The 22116-nt window shown below is 39.2% G+C and overlaps 1 protein-coding gene across 5 annotated transcripts in view; it reads left to right on the forward strand.

The window, feature by feature from the left end:
* Positions 1-22116, forward strand: part of POGZ (pogo transposable element derived with ZNF domain) — a 48362-nt gene that overhangs the window by 12728 nt on the left and 13518 nt on the right. For 2 of the 5 annotated variants that reach the window (XM_004285206.3, XM_033415640.2), the window contains exons 2-10: positions 4590-4714; positions 5698-5856; positions 13942-14117; positions 15278-15386; positions 16615-16905; positions 16986-17204; positions 19701-19807; positions 20696-21033; positions 21428-21582. In XM_004285206.3, the coding sequence (XP_004285254.1) occupies positions 4591-4714; positions 5698-5856; positions 13942-14117; positions 15278-15386; positions 16615-16905; positions 16986-17204; positions 19701-19807; positions 20696-21033; positions 21428-21582 (1678 nt within the window). In that variant the 5' untranslated portion in view covers position 4590. The remainder of the gene's footprint in view (positions 1-4589; positions 4715-5697; positions 5857-13941; positions 14118-15277; positions 15387-16614; positions 16906-16985; positions 17205-19700; positions 19808-20695; positions 21034-21427; positions 21583-22116) is intronic. The other 3 variants (XM_004285207.3, XM_004285209.3, XM_033415641.2) reach the window with 3 other exon arrangements.

A 22116-nucleotide genomic window follows, 5' to 3' on the forward strand; every position in this document is an offset into this window, starting at 1 on the left:
TTATTTATTTGGCTGCGTCTGGTCTTAGTTGCGGTTCATGGGATCTTTCCTTGTGGCCTGCAAGTTTCTCTCTAGTTGTGGTGTGCGGGCTCTGGAGTGTGCAGCCTCAGTAGTTGTGGTGCATGGGCTGTAGAGCATGAGGGCTTAGTAGTTGCAGCTGCGGGCTTAGTTGCCTTGTGGCATGTGGGATCTTAGTACCCTAACCAGGAATCGAGCCTGCGTCCCCTACATTGGAAGGTGGATTCTTTTTTTTTTTTAAATAAATTTATTTATTTTATTCATTTTATTTTTGGCTGTGTTGGGTCTTCGTTGCTGCGTGCAGGCTTTCTCTAGTTGCTGTGAGCAGGGGCTACTCTTCATTGCAGTGCGTGGGCTCCTCATTGCGGTGGCTTCCTTGTTGCGGAGCACGGGCTTTAGGTACACGGGCTTCAGTAGTTGTGGCACGTGGGCTCAGTAGTTGTGGCTCATGGGTTCTAGAGCGCAGGCTCAGTAGTTGAGGCGCACAGGCTTAGTTGATCCGCGGCATGTGGGATCTTCCTGGACCAGGACTCGAACCCGTGTCCCCTGCATTGGCAGGCGGATTCTTAACCACTGGACCACCAGGGAAGTCACTGTTTGTTTTTGCATGTAAGATGTATTCCAAGCCTATGAGTACATTTATCCTTTATAGCAAAATAATAGGGTAGAGAGGGGAAAATTCCAGATTTTTCTTTTTCTTGTGAGAAATTAAGTTGAAGGTTTGGTGTAGAAAGAAATTAAACATGAGTAGACTGATAGTTTGGGAAGATTTACCTATTTAGTAATTCCTGTCTTCTTTGATCAAATATAGTTGAAAGGTGGTTATAGGCCATGGATCACTTGGAATACCGCAGAGAAAGATGGTGTTCCTTGAGCATCTTGGTAGAGATATTAAATATAGCATTTCATTATATTAATGAAGATTCCTTTTTGATAGCTGGAAAACTACTGAAGGGTGCTAAATTTGCATTTTTTAATTTTAAAGTTTATAAGGAATTTAATTCAGGTTGATACCTCTATTGTGGTATGGCCCATCTTTTCAACAGAGTTAATTTTTTGACCCTGAGCTATAGGTGCTGAAATGAAAGGAATGATCACATTCTGAGATAGAAGAGGCTAGATCAGAAATAAGGACTGTTTGGAAAACTTGGTTTCAGTGTCTTTCAGAGATGTTTTGCTGTGAGTCATAAAATATGCTCAGTCAGCAGATTTATTATTTTCCGAGTTGTCAGACCTTGTTGGTTAACTGTCTTCTCCATTGTAAAAACCTTGAAAAATATTTTCTAAGTGTAATTTTCTTTCCATTTTGAATCTTGTAATTTACATTGGTTGTCTTGGCAGAGCTTATATCTGAGGAGTTATTTTTCTTTCTCACTTGGTCAAAAGTAGTTAGGACATAAACATTCTTCTTTGCCATCGTTTCACATCTGCCTTTTCCACTCTGTTTCTTAGAATACCTTGTTCATGGTAGGAATAATATAATTTGACTCCCGTCAGATGGAAGAATCTTTCATTTTTATTAGTCTTCATTGTTTGACAGGATAAAACGTGAACTCAGTCTTTTATGATACTATAAATAGTTGAGGTAAAAGACCAGCCTGTGGATGTGCTATTAAAATATCCATAAGCATGACATTGAAAACCACAATTTGCATTCAGATAGCTCTGCTTATTCCCAAGGAAAGTTTTCTACAGATTGCTCAGCGTATGTATGGAGAGTTTGCTTGCAGCTGGCCACAGCTAAAAGAAGGTCCTTGAAAACCGTCTGTAGAGGTTATCCACAGTTTATATTCATTCTGCTGGATGTTTGATAGTATGCATTAATTGTCTGTTGGCTGTGGGCTCTAAGAAAGTTACACAGCAAACAAAGAACAATAGTATAAAATTAAGCAGTTAGGAAAGAGTTGTTTAGAATGTTACCTCTTTCAGTGGAACTAGACTGGAAAATACAAAAGTGTGTTGTGTAGTCCTGACTCAAAGAATGCCTTTGATATGGATTTGGCTTCTTTTTAATTCGGTTTCTGGCTAGCATTGTCTTTTGTATATGTAAATTAAATACAAAACTAAGAAAATTTAAGTTGACACTTTAGAGCTTTTTCTTACCCTGCTCATACCTTCTTTCCTTTGTGGTTTTGGTTTGGGAACACAGAAATAATTAAAATAGAATATTAGAGACCAGTTAGAATCAAATGAAGCACTTTACCCATTAAAACTGTGGGCACATCTTCTTTATCCATTCATCCGATGATGGGCACTTAGGTTGTTTCCATCTCCGGGCTATTGTAAATAGAGCTGCAATGAACATTTTGGTACATGACTCTATTTGATTTATGGTTTTCTCTGGGTATATGCCCAGTAGTGGGATTGCTGGGTCATGTGGTAGTTCTTTTTGTAGTTTTTTAAGGAACCTCCATACTGTTCTCCATAGTGGCTGTACCAATTCACATTCCCACCAGCAGTGCAGGAGTGTTCCCTTTTCTCCACACCCTCTCCAGCATTTATTGTTTCTAGATTTTTTGATGATGGCCATTCTGACTGATGTGAGATGATATCTCATTGTAGTTTTGATATACAATGGAATATTACTCAGCCATAAAAAGAAACGAAATTGAGCTATTTGTAATGAGGTGGATAGACCTAGAGTCTGTCATACAGAGTGAAGTAAGTCAGAAAGAGAAAGACAAATACCGTATGCTAACACATATATATGGAATTTAAGGGGGAAAAAATGTCATGAAGAACCTAGGGGTAAGACAGGAATAAAGACACAGACCTACTGGAGAACGGACTTGAGGATATGGGGAGGGGGAGGGGGAGCTGTGACAAAGCGAGAGAGAGGCATGGACATATATACACTACCAAACGTAAGGTAGATAGCTAGTGGGAAGCAGCCGCATAGCACAGGCATATCAGCTTGGTGCTTTGTGACCGCCTGGAGGGGTAGGATAGGGAGGGTGGGAGGGAGGGAGATGCAAGAGGGAAGAGATATGGGAACATATGTATATGTATAACTGATTCACTTTGTTATAAAGCAGAAACTAACACACCACTGTAAAGCAATTATACCCCAATAAAGATGTTAAAAAAAAACAAAAAAAACTGGGCACTTGACTAGCCAACTTACTGCGGCATTGCTGGAATATTTTAAATTTTCAAGGGGACAACGCCATCTGTTGGGCATCTTGCAAAGTAATACTATCAAATTGTAGGGCCCTAACTATTTAAACACAAAGGTTAGGTTGGTTGTTTTGTTTTGGTTTTGCTTTCGGGGTGTGGTGAAAAAATTTCTGAGATACTAAGGGCACCGAGAGTCCTTGCCTTAAAAGTTTTGTTTGAACATTGAGCAGTAATGCTACTTCCATTCCAAGACAAAGAAATTGACTTTTAGTCAACTAATACTGGAGAGCAGCATAGTAATAATAACTCTTTATTTGTATTATAAAGATGAATGTAATTTAAGCAGTGTTTAAGCAGTGTTTTCAAATTAAAGCCTGACTCCCAAAATCATGGTGGAGTTTAAGGTAGTAGCAGGGTTGGAATTAGATTGTGACAAGTGAGGTTCTCACTTAAGTGCAAAAAAGCTCAGTAATCAAGATAAAATACTATTTTAATGTATCATTTTTATGCTATTATTTTTATTTTATTTACATTTAAATTTCACCAAACACAGAGCTCAAGTATATCCTGGCCCTTTGTTCAGATTCTTGAAATAAAGATAAATGGACAGACAGCTTTAAGGATGCAATGTATTTTACATTGCACAATATATTAAATGATTGGAGAAAATTTAGAGGGTGGTATAACTATATACCTTTATACATTTAGTAGCACAAATATAGGGACAAGCCATGCAATTGAGGAAAAACCCGTTAAGGACTGAACAGAGAGGTCTTGGTTGCTGACAGAATCTCCCCTTGACTTCAGACTTGAGACAAACCAAGGAGTCTATCAGTATACAAAAACCACTGAGTTCAGAACAGTAACAACAGGATAGATATTAAGGAACTGGCTCTTGCCAATTAGGATTGTGGGGGCCAGTCTGAAGCAAGCAGGGTTGGCTGGAGGCTGGAAATGTTGCAGCTCAAGTCCAGAATCAGTAGAACAGCAGTCTAGAGACAGAATGGTTAGCGCTTTCTTCAAAAATTCCCGGTTTTCCAAACAAGTTCCTAGGGTACTTTCCTCAAACAGCAAATGTATCATTTTTGAAAGCTCAATATTAATGCAAAAAATTTCATAATGAGCAAAATATCAATTTTAAATAAAGCAGGATCTGACCCTCCACTTGCATGATTCGCCTCACCCTAATCCCAGCCCTGGGTATTATAGATTAAATTTTCATAACCCTAATTATTAAATAATTTGCTGTGGACTCTCCCACATTAATTTTTTTTTTTCAAGAATAAAAGTTATACTTCTGGAACCTTGGAAATGGGGGGAGGTTAGGGGAAATGGTAGAGGGAGCACAAGGGAATAGGTTACCAATAGATTCAGGAATCTGATTCCATATTTTATATAAAATTATTTCTCCCATTCTGAGGTCAATATCTTATTCAATCTTCTTTTTCTTGTAGCATGGCGGACACCGACCTCTTTATGGAATGTGAGGAGGAGGAGTTGGAGCCATGGCAGAAAATCAGTGATGTCATTGAGGATTCTGTAGTTGAGGATTATAATTCAGTGGATAAAACTACTACAGGTAACAAAAATTCTTTTGCTCTTAGATCATTGTTATATTGACTGAATTGAATGGCATTTTTGTTAAGAAAGTGTGAGGTGGAAGAAGACTACAAGAATCCAGGGTTGCTTCACTGTGGCACTGGTGCTACCTTTTTCCGCTGTGCTCTGGTCTGTAAGTGCTTTGGTTTCCTTGTACATAAAGCTAAAAACACATTTAATAAATTGAAAACATTGAGAATTGGATTAACCAATGTTTATCAAACACATAAGCAATCCTCTTACCAAATGATGTATGAACAAGAATGCAAAGGTGTGTGTCAGTGCTCATTTATATACCCAGTCAAAAACAGGTTCCCATAGTCTTGGGGGATTTTTTGTTTGTTTACTTGAACTTGGTTTCCTTTGTGAGCTGAGCAGAATTCGCTTCGTGTCTGCCTCCATGGACAGTTTACAAACTTAGGCTTGTTAGCTTCTCTTTCAAAAAGGTGATGTTGCAGGGTCAAATTCTAGATTGCCCTGAATTCAGAAACTGAGTGGTAGTTCTTTTCCCCTCTAAATTGTATCTGTTGCTCTTTTAATTTTTTTATCTTTCCTGCCTTGAGAACTGAAGATGGCATTGGTTTGGGCTGAAACAGGACAGTTCAGGGTCTTGTGGACGGCTTACTAATGCATGGTTATGAATACCAGTAGTGGAGATAATAAGCCTTTGAATTCTAGAGGTTTGCTTGTGCTATATAAGCAAAACAGTAAAATCCGGGTTCAGTGAGCTCATAATCTAACTTAATTTACCAGGAAATGTGAGGCTAAGAAGAAGGCATTGTGTCTAATTTGTGGTGTGAGGGACACATAGGAGAAATCAGATGAACAGTTGGATTTACGAATAAAGCAGGAAAGTTTTTGGCTATAGAGACCCACAGTAAGATGAAAAGGGAAGATTAGAACAGTATCCTTTAGTGTCATCTGTCCCTGTCTCCAAGTGACTGTGCCTCCCCTTCCCCACAGTTTCTGTGAGCCAGCAGCCTGTCTCGGCTCCAGTGCCCATCGCTGCCCATGCTTCTGTTGCTGGGCACCTCTCTACATCCACCACCGTTAGTAGCAGCGGGGCACAGAACAGCGACAGTACAAAGAAGACTCTTGTCACACTAATTGCCAACAACAATGGTAAGTGGGATTATTGGGAAATTCTTCCTGGGCTAGAGGGGTGAGAGACTAAAAAAGGTCTTAGGAACAGCTGTACCTGTTCAGTTTTAGGTACTGATGTGGTTCTGCTGGTGTTGGAGTGAGTTTAGTCCTGATTCTCTGTTACGGAAGTAAGTGGTGCTGTTCCTTCTGATTTAGTGCTGAATCGATGCTAGTGTTTCAAGTCAGAGGACAGCTGAGTCTTTTTGCTGATAATTTCTAGGAAAGAAAATGTAAACCCCAAATTCCTAACTATTAAAGAGATGTATGGGGGGCTTGTTTGATTGTTTATGTTTTTTAATTAGAAGAGCCCCACTAGTCTGCTAAGAATTCTCCGAGGGCAGCTTTGTTCCATATTTTCTTTGGCAGATTCATTTGGTTATTGGTTCCTGGGTATGAAAAATAGGATAGGGTTGTTGTCTACCTGAAGAAATGGTGAAAGAGAAGTGTTTTTTAGTGAGTTTATTGACTAGAGAAGTTATATAGTATTGGTTTCTGTTTCATTTCTGATGACTGTTTCTACATTCTGAAAGTGAGTTACTGGCAAGTTATGTCTCAAGATTCATGTGTAGAATAAGCACCTTCATAGAATCATTGCATTGCTATAAAGGACTTATTTAATTCCTTTAGCTTTATTAATACAAGAATAATATATGCATTGTAGAAAAAGTGGACAGTAAAAAAAAAAAACAATTTTTAACTGTAATCTCACTACCTGGAGATAACTGTTTGTAACTTACTCTGTACATATATGTACTTTTATGTACATTTATATGCTATGTGCAGTGATTCACTTTTTATAAAAATAGATCCATACAGATTGTACTTGCTTTTTTCCCTCAATATGTAGTGAATATCTTCTCATTTTAATAAATCTTTTTGTAACATTTTGATGACTATTTCCCGTTGTTTGGCTAACTGTTATTAGCAATAGGTTGTAAAGCTGTGTACTACTACTTTAAAGGGCTATTGTGAACATCTCTGTCTCTCTTGTCTCTCTTGTCTTTTCTCACATCCATAGTTCTGAGAATACATTTCTAAATGTCAAATTGTTGGATCAAAGGTTATCACAATTTTTAAGGATTTTGATCAATATTTTTCCTGGATTGGCCATCTAGAAATGTTGTATCCATTTCCATTTCCATTAGAGGTGCACCTGGTGTTCTTAGTGTTGGATATAACCATTTACCTCCCTTATTGTTGGACATTTACTACAATCCCATTTTTTTGTGATTACAAACAGTGCTGCAGTGAACATTCTCAGACATTGTATCTGTGCCCACTGTGTAAGCATATCTGTAATGTAAAGTGAGATTGCTGGGTCAGGCATTTAAAATTTGTTAGCGTCAAATTGCCATAATAGATTGCTCTACATAAGTGGATACTGAAAAAATAAAATTTTTTAAATTTATTTATTTTGGCTGTGCTGGGTCTTTGTTGCAGCTCATAGGCTCTTCGGTGCAGTATGCGGGCTTAGTTGCAGTATGTGGGAATTTGTGGTGCACGGGCTCCCTAGTTGCAACGCGCAGGCTCTAGAGCACGTGGGCTCAGTAGTTGCATTGTGCAGGCCTAGTTGCAGTATGTGGGATCTTAGTTCCCTGACCAGAGACTGAACCCAGGCCCCCTGCATTGGGAGCTCAGAGTCTTAACCACTGGACTACCAGGGAAGTCCCTGAAAAAATAATTTTTATCACATGAAAAATCCTTAGAATTTTTTTAAACCTATAGTGACCCTCATATATATAAAGATGAGGAACCTCTATCTAGAGATTTTCTCATTTTTACAGATGCAGAAACCAAGGCGTGGAGAGTCTAAATAATGTACTTAAGGTCAAATAGTAAGTGACTAAACTGGATTTGAATTATTTAGACTGCAAAACTTGTGGCCTTCCCACTGTATTATACTACTTTCCTATGTTTCTCTTAATATAAGCTGTCAAAGTGCTATTAGCCACCAGTTTAGCTGAATTTTTCTTTGATCCCAGCATTCCAAGGCCCATGATGAGCATCTCATGACACACTGATGTGACCTACTCTCTTTGAATGGACCCTTGATTCCTGTGGCCTGTGTACAAAAATTTTTTGAAATATGAAAATGGATTTTATTTACTTTAGAAAGCCCTAGTATTCAAATTAAAATGTTAACCTGTGTTCATGGTTTAAAAAAAAAGTGGGGGGCTTCCCTGGTGGCGCAGTGGTTGAGAGTCCGCCTGCTGATGCAGGGGACACGGGTTCGTGCCCCGGTCCGGGAAGATCCCACACGCCGCGAAGCAGCTATGCTCGTGAGCCATGGCCGCTGAGCCTGCACGTCCAGAGCCTGTGCTCCACAATGGGAGAGGCCACAACAGTGAGAGACCCGCATACCGAAAAAAAAAAAAAAAACTGGTAACCACAGTTACGTATGTCTTGTGTGTTCATCCAAAAATTCTTTCATGCTGGGAGTTCCCTGGTGGTCCAGTGGTTAGGACTCCGTGCTTTCACTGCCGAGGGCCTGGGTTCAATCCCTCGTTGGGGAACTAAGATCCTATAGGCCATGCAGTGTGGCCAAAAAAAAGGGGGGGCTCAAAACTTCTTTTATGCGTAGATAAGCACACAATTGTGTGACTTTCTAAAATCAGATACTCTTGAAGTGCCAGCGTTATTCATTATAGCCCGGAATTGGAAACAACCTAAGATGTTGAATGAATAAGCAAAATGTGGGACTTCCCTGGTGGCGCAGTAGTTAAGAATCTGCCTGCCAATGCAGGGGACACGGGTTTGATCCCTGGTCTGGGAAGATCCCACATGCCATGGAGCAACTAAGCCCGTACGCCACAACTACTGAGCCTGCGCTCTAGATCCCAAGAGCCACAACTGCTGAGCCTGAGTGCCAGAACTACTGAAGCCCGTGCACCCAGAGCCCGTGCTCTGCAACAAGAGAAGCCACCGCAATGAGAAACCCGCGCACTGCAACGAAGGGTAGCCCCCACTCGCCGCAACTAAAGAAAGCCCGCACACAGCAACGAAGACCCAACACAGCCAAAAATAGATAGATAGATAGGTAGATAGATAGATATCAAAAAGGCCACATATATGACCCCATTGTTATGAAATGCCCATAATAGACAAATCTGTAGAGACAGAAAGTTAGATTGTTCGTTGCCAGGGCTGGGGGGAGGAGAATGGGGAATAACTGCTAATGGGTGTAAGGTTTCTTTTTGAGGTGCTGAAAATGTTCTGGAATTAAATAATGGTGATGATTGCACAAACCTTGTGAATACACTAAAAGCCTCTAAATTGTACACTTTAAATGGGTGATAAAATATGTATGGTATGTGAATTATATCTCAATAAGGCTTTTTTCTTTAACAGAGTGTTAGGAATAAAATTTTAGAACATTTTTACTATTTTTGCTGTTCTTCAGAATCCACCACTCAGCATTTAGAAATTATTCCTATAGTTCTGACTGATCATATGTTTGCATTGGAAAGGAACATTATGAAGTGAAATGAACCACTGCTTAATTCTGAGCTGTGAATGATATGAATTTAATGTTATACATTTTTTACTGTAATTATGATTTTCAATTCCTGTTTGGCCCATTTCAACTCCATTTAGCCCTCTTATCTCTGGGGTTTAAGGCTGTGTAAGTGAACTTAAAAGAATGAAGAAAAAAAAATCAAGACCTTCAGATTTGTAAAACAAACAGAACATGTTGTGAGAGAAGCTGCTAAATCTTCTATTATTTAATCAGTTTATGGCTGAGGTACCTAGTTTATTGGAGAACAAACTTACAGGTAGGGGATTGGTCAGATAATTCTTTTAAAGGCTTTTTTTTTTTTTTTTTTTTTTTTTTTTTGTGGCACGCGGGCCTCTCACTGTTGTGGCCTCTCCCGTTGCGGAGCACAGGCTCCGGACGCGCAGGCTCAGTGGCCATGGCTCACATGCCCAGCCGCTCCGCGGCATGTGGGATCTTCCCGGACTGGGGCACGAACCCGTGTCCCCTGCATCGGCAGGCGGACTCTCAACCACTGCGCCACCAGGGAAGCCCGTTTTTAAAGGCTTTTTTAAGTCTCAGGGTTCTAACTTCCTCTTTCATTCTCTGGAAATAGAACTTCATAAGACCTTTGAATTGTCAGAATTTCTTTTAGGAAAGACTTAATAAGAATGCAGAAATCATTAAAAACAACTCATTTGTTAGAATTGGAATTATTATAATTCATTAGAATTATAAGAATGAATTTATAGAATACATTAAATAAATATTTACTGTGTGACTTTAATTTACCCAGTGTGACTTGCCGTATGCTGGTTTTTGCTTTCAATTGAATTGTAAACCTAGTCTAGGCTTAGAAACCTACTTTTTTGTTTGCACTTTATTTTTGGAAAGGTCCTAACAATCCACCAAAATTCAAACATGACCCTGAGGTCAGAGAGAATATTTGCAGAAAATGCTTGTGTTAACATTCTTTATAGTAGTAGAGTATGTGTAGATTTCATGGGAACAAGGCCTGTCTTTTGAGACTTGCTAATGCTGGTTGATTTCACATAAATGCAAAAAATTTTCCATCCTTCCCTTCCTATATTTAGTTGAGATGTTGAGTCAGTGATTATCTTAAGAATTCTTAGGCTTAGATAAATAACAGATAATTTATTTTCTTTTACCCTAGCAGTTAAAATAGTGAATAGAAAATACATGTTTTTGCTTAGTCAATATTTTCAACCGTAAATTGCAGAGGAGTAAAAAAAGAGATGGATGGGGAACCTATAGATTAAAAGAGATTGAAGAGGTATGTCATCAGTTATACTTTATGAACCCTTTTGTAACATAATTCAAACAAAAAAATGTAATTGTCAATTTGAATTCTAACTGGGTACTTGATATTAAAGAATTGTTCATTCATTCATTCATTGATTTATTGCCGCACAGTGCGGCATGTGGGATCTTAGTTCCCCCACCAGGGATGGAACCCGTGCCCCCTGCAGTGGAAGTGCAGAGTCCTAACCACTGGACTGCCAAGGAAGCTCCCAAGAATTGTTGTATATATTTAACTTTATTGAGGTATAATTGACAAATAAAATTGTAAGATATTTAATGTGTACATTGTGGTGATTTGGTATATGTATGCATTGTGCAAGGATTCCCACTATCTAGTTAATTAACACATCCATCACCTCACATATTTATCCTCTTTTGGGGGTAGGGATAGGGGGTAGTGAGAACATTTAAGTTCTGTTCTCTCAGCAAACTTCAATTATATCATACAGTATTATCCACTATAGTTACAGAATTATTATAATATTTTTTTTAGGAGTGATAATGGTGTTGATATTTCCTCTTTTTTAAAGTCCTTTTAGAGATATATGCTGAAATATTTATAGATGAAGTGATATGATCTGAAGCTTGTATCAACATAATATGGGAGCTGGTAAGAGAATGGGAAGTATAGATGAAACAAGATTGACCTTAAGTTGATAATTATTGAAGCTGATATAGGTACATAGAGATTTATTATAGTGTTCTATTTTTATATGTATTTGAACATCTCCATAATAAAATACTTAAGTTAAAAATGTAGAGAGAGAGAGTCAATAAATTGCCAGTGTAATTAGCATAGCTAGAATTTGGAATTTTTTATCTGTCAGCATCTATAATTACTAGTCTGCTGGCCCAGTAACTATGAGGGTCTAGTCCACTGATGGACTCTCAGTTTCTGGGAGAACATGGGACAATTCAAGGTTGGCCCATTAATAGCCACCTGTATACCCACTTTGGTGGTCTAGCTCTGTAGCTAACTATAGTGACACCATTTGTCAAGTGGAACTTAAAGCTTCAGGGGAGTCCATCCCATTCTGGTGATTTGAGGTAAAAAAGTTGCAGTATTTTGCTTGAATCTTTGATTTAGGTATTGGGTTGGCCAAAAAGTTCCTTTGGTTTTAAAATAAAAATAAAAGACACATTTTTCATTTTCACCAAGAACATTATTGAACAACGTATTCACCATTTTGTTCCACTACCTTCTGCCATTTTTCAGGCAACTTCATAATTCCATCTTCCCAAAACTTTTTATCTTTTTGAGCAAAGAACTGTTCCAGGTACCTTTTACAGTCTTCCAGGGAATTGAAATTTTTTCCATTAAGAGAATTTTGTAAAGACTGAAATAAATGGAAATCCGAAGGTGCAATGTCTGGTGAATACAGTGGATGAATCACAACTCCCCAGCCAAGCTGTAACAGTTTTTGCCTGGTCATCAAAGAAACATGCAGTCTTGTGTTATCCTGATGGAAGACTATGCATTTTCTGTTGACTAATTCTGGACACTTTTTGTCGAGTGCTGCTTTCATTTGGTCTAATTGGGAGCAGTACTTGTTGGAATTAATCGTTTGGATTTCCAGAAGGAGCTCATAACAGAGGACTCCCTTCCAATCCCACCATATACACAACATCGCCTTCTTGGGATGAAGACCGGCCTTTGCTGTGGTTGGTGCTGGTTCATTTTGCTTGCCTCACGATCTCTTCCGTTCCACATTATTGTACACTATCCACTTTTCATCGCCCATCACAATTTTTCCGTTTTAAAAATGGAATATTTTTGTTGCATTTAAGTAGAGAATCGCATGCAGAAATAAGGTCAAGAATGTTTTTTTCACCTAACTTATGTGGAACCCAAACATCAAAGCGATTAACATAACCAAGCTGGTGCAAGTGATTTTCAGTGCTTGATTTAGATATTTGGAGTATGTCGGCTATCTCCCGTGTGATATAATGGTGATTGTTCTCAGCTAATGTCTGGATTTGATCGCCGTCAACTTCAACTGGGCTACCCAGCCGTGGAGCGTTGTCCAGCGAGAAATCTCCAGCACGAAACTTCACGAACCAATTTTGACAATGTTTGATCAGTCACGGCACCTTCTCCATACACTGCACAAATCTTTTTTTGCATGTCAGCGTTTTTACCTTTCTTGAAATAATAAAGCATAATATTGCCAAAAATGTAAATTTTTTTCTTCCATCTTCAGTATTAAAATGGCTACACAAAAAGTCAACAATCTTGATAAGTTTTTTTTAAATGCACACTATGGCAGCTGTCCCAATACAATCTAACAAAATTGTTTTGAATGAAGTTAAAGACAACTAAGTGCTACTAGAGCCATCTTACAGAAAAAAAGAACGTGCTTTTTGGCAAAGCCAATGTTTTGGCTCTCTGAAATAGAATTTCTGTTTTGGAGTATTCTTTGTAAATCAGGAAACTTAGTGTAAATGATTTTTTAGCCAATTGTAGCAAATACAGGACTTAAAAACATTACAAAATTACTTTTAACACACATGAAAAAGAATTTAAAATATTTCAAAAAAATTAGCCAGTTTTTTAATATTTATGATATTTGTTACTATTTATTAATGAATGAATCTTCTTAAGTCATATCAGTTTTACTTGGTGTTGATTAGTTTTGGCCAGGTCTTTTCTTTATCAGTTCTGATGACATAAAGAAGGTAGCCTGTCAGTCTCTGTGTTCCCATACCTATTAAAGACAATGGATGTTTAGAGAATCTGTTGCATTTCTGAGATTTGATGCGCTAGGAAGAGATCCCATTTTTTAGATTCTGTGTACTTGCTGAATTAATGTTTGTAGATGAATATTCCTCTTTTTAAAATATAAGGTGGATTAGCTAACAACAAATTACATTCTGATAAAATAGGTTTTTACCTAGTTAAAATGTGGGGAAGGAACTTATATCTTACTTTGTTTTGCTGATTTGGTATGGGGAGATTATTTGTGGTCACTTAAATCATCAGAGTCAAAGTGATAGCCATGTAGAAGTCTTACTGTGTGTGTGACGACATCCCTAGTTAAGATATATGGGGGAGATTTTAGTGAACTTTCCCTTTCTGTGTATTTTTCTGTTAGTTGTAGCTTTGGGTGAAGCTTAAATATTTGGTAAGTTTGCTGACATTAAACCTGAGGTGAGTGACAGTCTTGGATATCTTGATATATGGGAACACCATTTATCTAAGACCATTGTGTTGCTTATAATGGTGGGTTTATTTTCTCTTACATTGTTTTTTTTTTTCCTCTTCCCTTTAGCTGGCAATTCTTTGGTCCAACAAGGTGGACAGCCGCTCATCCTAACCCAGAATCCAACCTCAGGTCTGGGTACAATGGTTACTCAACCAGTATTGAGGCCTGTCCAGGTCATGCAGAATGCCAATCATGTGACTAGTTCCCCTGTGGCCTCACAACCAATATTCATCACTACACAGGTAAATAGGACTCTGAATTCTACTGAATTCAGACATGGTAGAGGAGAGAAAGACTATGGGAACCTTTGAAGGCTATGACTTAAGTCTTTATCATCATTAGAAATGGTTGTAAGTCCTGTCTTTTGATTTGGCTTTCTCATTTGCTAGTTTTTAATTTGATACTGACTTTAGTAGAAAGCCCAACATAGTGTACAGCTGGGTAATCTCCTCTTTATACCCCTGGAGGGCTATTAAGTAATTTGATTGAGGTCTAGGCAGGAAAGAGTGGGAAGCTTGCATTAGGAAGCCTTAACACTTGGTCCTCAAGGGTTCTTACCCTTTGCTTGGGCTATTTTTCTTAAAATGGGGTGAGTTAGTTGACTTATGGAAATATACATGCAAGATTGGTGAAGTGCCGGCAGATCTTTGGAAGAGAAGGAAGATGACTTATTTGATATAAATGTGAATTGGAGTTGAAAGCCTAATGCTGGTATGGAATGTAAAGGCAAATGCTTTTTTCTGCCTTGTCTAACAAATTTCCCAGAGGTGTATGGCCTTTGAAGTGGACTTTGGGAACAGTTTCGTACAATTGTTTGTATGTTGAATCACTCCAGTGAATACTGTTAGTGTCATTTTTTTGCATTCTATGCCTTTAGCAATTGAGGGGCCAGTTTGTGGATGAGTTTTTTTTTGTTTTTTGTGGTTTTTTTGCGGTATGCGGGCCTCTCACTGTTGTGGCCTCTCCCGTTGAGGAGCACAGGCTCCGGATGCGCAGGCTCAGCGGCCATGGCTCACGGGCCTAGCTGCTCTGCGGCATGTGGGATCTTCCCGGACTGGGGCACGAACCCGTGTCCCCTGCATCGGCAGGTGGACTCTCAACCACTGCGCCACCAGGGAAGCCCCTGTGGATGAGCTTTTTAAGCTGAGGTTCTCTTAAGACAAGAAGTAGGTTTTCATTTTTGTTCATATGTACGAAAACTCATTCTCCAGTTTTAATATTTGCCACTCACAAGTTTGCCAGAAGTCCAAAATTTCTCCATCTCAGTCATTTAAAAGCTCTAGTTCTAGAGAGAGAATCATTAGGTAAGGGTGTGGGCATTTTTTTGGATATAGGTCTTAATGCAGTCTCTGCTAGTGTTAGCTGATCTCCATGTTAAAGATCATTTTGCTTTTTAATGCAGGGATTTCCTGTAAGAAATGTCCGGCCTGTACAAAATGCAATGAATCAGGTTGGGATTGTGCTGAACGTACAGCAAGGCCAAACAGTTAGACCAATTACACTAGTCCCAGGTAAGGAAAAATGTCTACCCATTTGGAATAAACCAGCATCCAGAAGACTTGTTTTTGTTGTCTCAAAATATTCAAGGTCATTTAAAAAGTGTATTTAAGGGAAATCTAAAACTACAAAAATCATATTGGTTTAAGCCCCATTTTTAAAAAACTCTAACCTTTGGCCAGGGTGGTGGTTTTATTTTTTAACCTTTTACCACCCTTCATAAGGCAGTAAAACAGGGTTTATATAGTTATTTTTCTGTTTCTGCTGTTTTATTCAGCTATTAAGTTTGTTATCCTGAAGAACTATTATTAATGCAAACTCCCAAATTCTGTATTCCTTATAAGTCTACTCACTTACATGGTGGGATTATAAAATTATTTTGCTTTACTTTTATAGCATAGATTTGGAATATAAATTAAACAAATGGCATATCCTTTGAGGATAAATATTGACAATGGCTAGTTTTTTTTTTAAGAAACCAAATTGAAAGATAATTTTTAAAAATCTTGTAATTTTCCCCCAGTTCCATATTTAGTGTCTGTAAGTTTACTACAATTCAGGCCAAAAAAGGGTATCTTAATTTAGTTGTAGTAAAGGTATCTCTGTAGCTTGTCTTCCTAAGTTTTTGTTGTTGTTCTCAGAGCCCATAGGGGTTTTTGGCCTTCAGTCTCATGAGCCTATCCTATCTAGTTCTGATATTTCTTAAATGTTTGTCAGTGAAATTGTCTATAGTTGAGCCAGGAGACTCACCTTTGGGACATCCTAGTAGAATGGCATAGTCTGTCTTCTATTTGAGTTTGTATAAGGGAATGAAAGACTCCTTTAGTATTCTGAGAAAGATCACTTTTTTCAGCGCCAGCTCTGCCCTTTGGCCTATATATACCCATACTGCTTCCCACTCTAGACCTATTATTCTCTTCCAATAACAGAGGTCAAGCTACTCATGATTGTATTCTTGGAATAGAAAAGGCAGTGTGGTAAGGTGTTCTGGGAGGAGTTGATGGGACTCTTCTTTCACTTTAATGTTTTCAGGGCTGATTACTAAGGCTAACTTGTTTTATCAGTTTGTGATACCTGTTGTCTTAGACATTAGAATCTATGCTTCCCTTGGGAACCTGACAGTCACCAATCAGTTTGGGGAGATAATCTTTTCCTATTCCAGTATTTCCAGTAAAGACATGGGGAATGTATTATAGGTGAGCTCGTTGACCAAGATTTGGTATTTTTGTCTCTCTTTTGAAGCCCCAGGTACCCAGTTTGTTAAGCCGACAGTTGGAGTCCCACAAGTGTTCTCTCAGATGACCCCTGTGAGGCCAGGCTCCACAATGCCTGTGCGGCCCACCACCAACACCTTCACCACCGTCATCCCAGCCACTCTCACCATTCGAAGCACCGTCCCACAGTCCCAGTCCCAGCAGACCAAGTCCACTCCCAGCACTTCTACCACTCCCACTGCCACACAGCCGACCTCATTGGGGCACCTTGCTGTTCAACCTCCAGGCCAGTCCAACCAGACTCAGAATCCCAAACTAGGTGAGGCTTGGGAAGAGGAGATGGCAGAGCTGGGGTGGGTGGTGGGTGGAGAACAGATGATTATCACTTGGCCAACAAAGCTCCCTCCTTCCCCTCTCCACCTGCAGTGAGCATTGCCAGCTTTGTCACTGTGAAGCGACCTGGGGTTACAGGTGAAAATAGCAATGAAGTGGCCAAACTGGTGAATACCCTTAACACCATCCCTTCCCTGGGCCAGAGTCCTGGGCCAATGGTGGTATCCAACAACAGCTCTGCGCATGGCTCTCAGAGAACCAGCGGGCCTGAGTCTTCAATGAAAGGTACGATAACCAGAAAGACTCTGGGCAGCCAGTCATTCAAAAACATTAATAAAGTATTTGTTGTATCAGAACTCTATACTATGAAATAGAGAAATAAAATAAGGTATAGTTGCTATAGTGTGTTCTCACAGAAACTTTAATGCAGTAAAGAGGATCGCCACTTGTGAAAAGTGTAACTGAATCAGCCAGAAGGAGTTTTGTGTTAATTGTTCTTTGGAGATTAGTAAAATGGATTGGTTGATCAGAGATCAGTGGGATAATCAAAAGATAGTTCATGGAGGAGGTGGATTTCTGAACAAGATTTTATTTTAGTTTTTAATTTAATTTATTTATTTTTGGCCGCATTGGGTCTTCATTGCTGCACGCGGGCTTTCACTAGCTGCGGCGAGTGGGGGCTATCTTCATTGCGGTACACAGGCTTCTCACTGCAGTGGTTTCTCTTGTTGCGGAGCACGGGCTCTAGGCTCATGGGCTTCAGTAGTTGTGGCTTGCGGGCTCTAGAGCGCAGGCTCAGTAGTTGTGGCGCACAGGCTTAGTTGCTCTGCGGCATGTGGGATCTTCCCAGACCAGGGATCGAACCCATGTCCCCTGCATTGGCAGGCAGATTCTTAACCACTGCCCCACCAGGGAAGTCCCTGAACAAGATTTTAAAGTTGATATTTAGTAGAGAGGTTTTCAGATGTAGAAGGATATGAGCATAAGGATTTTCAACGGTCTGGAGCAGGGTTTGACAGACTTTTTCTGTAAAGGACCAGATAGTAAATATTTTAGGTTTTATGTACAATATAGTCTCTGTCACAACTACTTAACTCTGCCATTGTGGTACAAAAGCAGCCACAGACAATATGTAAATAATTGAGCTTGACTCTACTCCACTAAAACTGTTTATGGATTCTGAATTTTGAGTTTAATTTTCATGTGTCAGAAGATCATTTCTTTTGCTTTTATTTCAACCCTTTAAAAATACGAAAACCTTTAACAAATGGTGTTGAGAAAACTGGATATCCCCATGCAAAAAAAATGAAGTTGGACCCTTTACCATACACCATATTACAAAAACTAACTCAGTGAACTAAAGACCTAAACAAAAGAACTAAAACCATAAAACTCTTAGAAGAAAGCATAGGGGAAAAGCTTTATGACACTGGGTTTGGCAGTGCTTTCTTGCATATGATACCAAAAGCATAAGCAACAAAAGGAAAAATAAATAAATGGGACTACATCAAAATTTAAAACTTTACGACATCAAAGGGTTAGCGTTAGGGAGAGTGAAAAGGCAACCCACTAAATGGGAGAAAATTTTTTAAGAGTACTTTAAATCATATATCTGATAAGGGCTTAATATCCAGAATATATAAAGAACTTCTACAGCTCAACCAACAACAAAAGAACAAACAATCCAATTAAAAAATGGGCCAAGGAGCTGAATAGAGATTTCTCGAGGTACACAGATGGCCATTAAACACCCAAAAAGATGCTAAACCTCACTCACTAATCATTACGGAAATGCACATCAAAATTACAATAAGATACCGCTTCACACCCATTAGGATAGCTCTTATCCAAAAAAACAGAAAATAATAAGTGTTGGTGAGGATGCAGAGAAATTGGAACCCTCGTACGTTGCGGGTGGGAATGTAAAATGGGGTGATGGTCCCTCAAAAAATGACACATGAAATTACCGTATGTTCCAGCATTCCACTTTGGAGTATATACCCAGAAGAATTGAAAACAGGGACCCAAACAGATATTTGTACCCCCATGTTCACAGCAACATTTCACAATAGCCTAAAGGTAGAAGCATCCCAGATGTCCATCAGCTGATGAATGGATAAACAAAATATGGTATATACATACAATGGTATATTGTTCAGCCTTAAAAAGGAAAGAAATTCTGACACATGCTGCAACACTGATTAACGACATTATGTTAAGTGAAATAAGCCAGATACAAGAGGACAAATACTCTATGAATCCACTTATATGAGGTACCTAGAGTAGTCAGACTCACAGAGACAAGAGAGAATGGCGATTGCTAGGGTCTAGGAGGAGGGGGCAATGGGGAATTATTTAATGGGTGTAGAGTTTCAAGTTTTGCAAGATGAAAGAGTTTTGGAGATTGCACAAAAATGTGAATGTTCTTAACTGAACTGAACACTTAAAAATGGTTAAGAGGAAACTTTATGTTAAGTATCTGTTACCACAATTAAAGAAAATCTTATATAACCACCACCACAACAAAAAATGTAAAAGCTGTTCTTAGTTCATGAGGCAAACAGAAACTGGCAGCTGGCTGGATTTGGTCTACTAGCTGTGATTTGCTGACCCCTGGCCTACAGTTAGAAGAATGGTAGAAGGAATGTGCCTCATAGCAGTTTCTCATGCTCGCTTACCAACCTTAATATACCCTTCAGGAAGTGTTTAACCTTTTTCCAAAAGGCCAGTAGTCTTTTTCCAGTATCATCTTATTAATCTTATTGATGTTCTCACTTCCAGTGACCTCTTCCATCCCAGTGTTTGACCTCCAGGATGGTGGACGGAAGATATGTCCACGGTGTAACGCTCAATTCCGTGTTACTGAAGCTTTGAGAGGTCACATGTGTGTAAGTGATCACCTGTGATGGAGATTCAGCTTAAATGGCTACCACTCACTGTATACCTCCTGTAGTGTAGTGTTGGGAGCTTGTGAAGCAAGGACTCTGAAATGGCTTGGAAGCTTTTTAAAGGGTTACTCTCTTTTGGCCTGTTTTAGAATGAACTTAAAAATGTGATAGGATATATTTAAAGACCCTCAAATAGGTCAGAACATATGCGACCTTAATTCCTTAGTTCATAGATTTTGAACTGCACAGGAAGACAGGCCAACTTGGCCTCAGTCCATTTTCTATTTATTGTGTCATTGGATGAATCAGGAGCTATTAACCAGTTTCTAATTCTAGTCTTTTCATTTTTTGGTATTAGTCCAGATGCAAAGGTTGAGACTTCTTCCTACCAGGGAGCTCAGAGCCAGGTTATGCTAGTGAGTGGTTAAAGGATCTAAGACAGGAAGAAGTACAAAGTATGGTGTTTGGAGTGGCATATGGCTGTAAATACACACACACACACACACACACACACACACACACACACACACGAAAAAGAGTGAAACCTGGAAGCATATGGCTGTAAATACACACACACACACACACACACACACACACGAAAAAGAGTGAAACCTGGAAGCATATGGCTGTAAATACACACACACACACACACACACACACACACACACACACACACACACACACACACACACACACACACACACACACACACACACACACACACACACACACGAAAAAGAGTGAAACCTGGAAGCATTTTAGAAAACTGCAGGGTGAAAGCTGGTTGAGAATACCTAGAACCAAACACTTACAGAGAAATGTTAGTGAAGTTAGCACATCTCAGCCCCCAGGAGAACCAGGATGATCAGATGTCTTCTTTCTTTATAGTACTGTTGCCCAGAAATGGTTGAATACCAGAAGAAAGGAAAGTCTCTGGATTCAGAACCCAGTGTCCCATCAGCAGCAAAGCCCCCATCCCCTGAGAAAACAACTCCTGTTGCTTCCACTCCCTCTTCTACACCTATTCCTGCTCTGTCACCACCTACCAAAGTACCAGAGCCAAATGAGAATGTGGGTGATGGCGTCCAGACCAAGCTCATTATGCTAGTAGATGACTTCTACTATGGACGGGATGGTGGCAAAGTAGCCCAGCTCACAAACTTCCCTAAGGTCGCCACATCTTTCCGATGCCCACATTGTACCAAAAGGCTAAAAAACAACATTCGGTGAGTGTTGAAGAGCCTTGGAGCTCACCTTGGACAAGTGAAGTCTGAAAGCTTCTTACATGTTTAAGTCTTTCTGTTTGGAGAATGGCCCTAATTATTATCCTTTCTTGCTAAGGATTATCATTAAATCAATAACTAGTACTATAGAAGGAGATATTGTGGTAATAAATAAAACATAACTTTGGGTAGAGTGAGACCAGTGCATCTCCTTCCCCAGAAAAGTTTCGAGATCTCTCTTAATTTCTGGGCTCAGAAGATGTCCCAAAAAGAGGAAGTTGGATGGGAGGGTGGAGGGGGAAACATGTAATGTCTGTTCTGTGATTTCGCTGGTACATTTTTCCAAGGCTTCTGATTTTTTATGTTGTCTGTACTTTTCCTTTGTGCCGTGCTACAGATTTATGAACCATATGAAACATCATGTAGAACTTGATCAGCAGAACGGTGAGGTGGATGGTCATACTATCTGCCAGCACTGTTATCGTCAGTTTTCCACTCCCTTCCAGCTCCAGTGCCACTTGGAAAATGTTCATAGTCCCTATGAATCAACTAGTAAGTTTGGAAATTCTTAAACTCTAGGGGTATACTTCATTTTTCATTCAGTGAATGGCACTGGTGGGAGCCCATTATGTGTATTTATATGTGGATAACAGTGTCGAGGAAGTTCTTTGCATATTCGTAGTCAGTTTCTTACTTCACTTACCCTATTATCTTACAAGCCTGACTTCTATTCTGTTCAAGCATGAGTCGAGTTCAGTGCTTGATTCTAAATTAAGGGGCTTTCTTTCAGGACCACTGTAGAGAGGTATATGTAAAGAGTTTATTACCTAGATCCTTTTATAGAAGAAGCAGGCATCTGTATTTGGGTCTCCATTTTAGTTAGTACCCTCATAGGTTTTATGAAGGATAAAAGATAATGTTATAGAATACTTCACTATTAAGACAGTGCTTTCATGAGATATAAGATGAGTTGGAGTGTTAGCTACACTGTACATCTTACAGATGAGAAACACAGGCTGAATACAAGCCCAGAAACATTTAGTCATTTGCTTTAGAGCAAACACTTCTAATAAGGTGAAATTGTGA

The sequence above is a fragment of the Orcinus orca genome, chromosome 1 (genome assembly GCF_937001465.1).
Source record: "Orcinus orca chromosome 1, mOrcOrc1.1, whole genome shotgun sequence".
NCBI lineage: Eukaryota > Metazoa > Chordata > Mammalia > Artiodactyla > Delphinidae > Orcinus > Orcinus orca.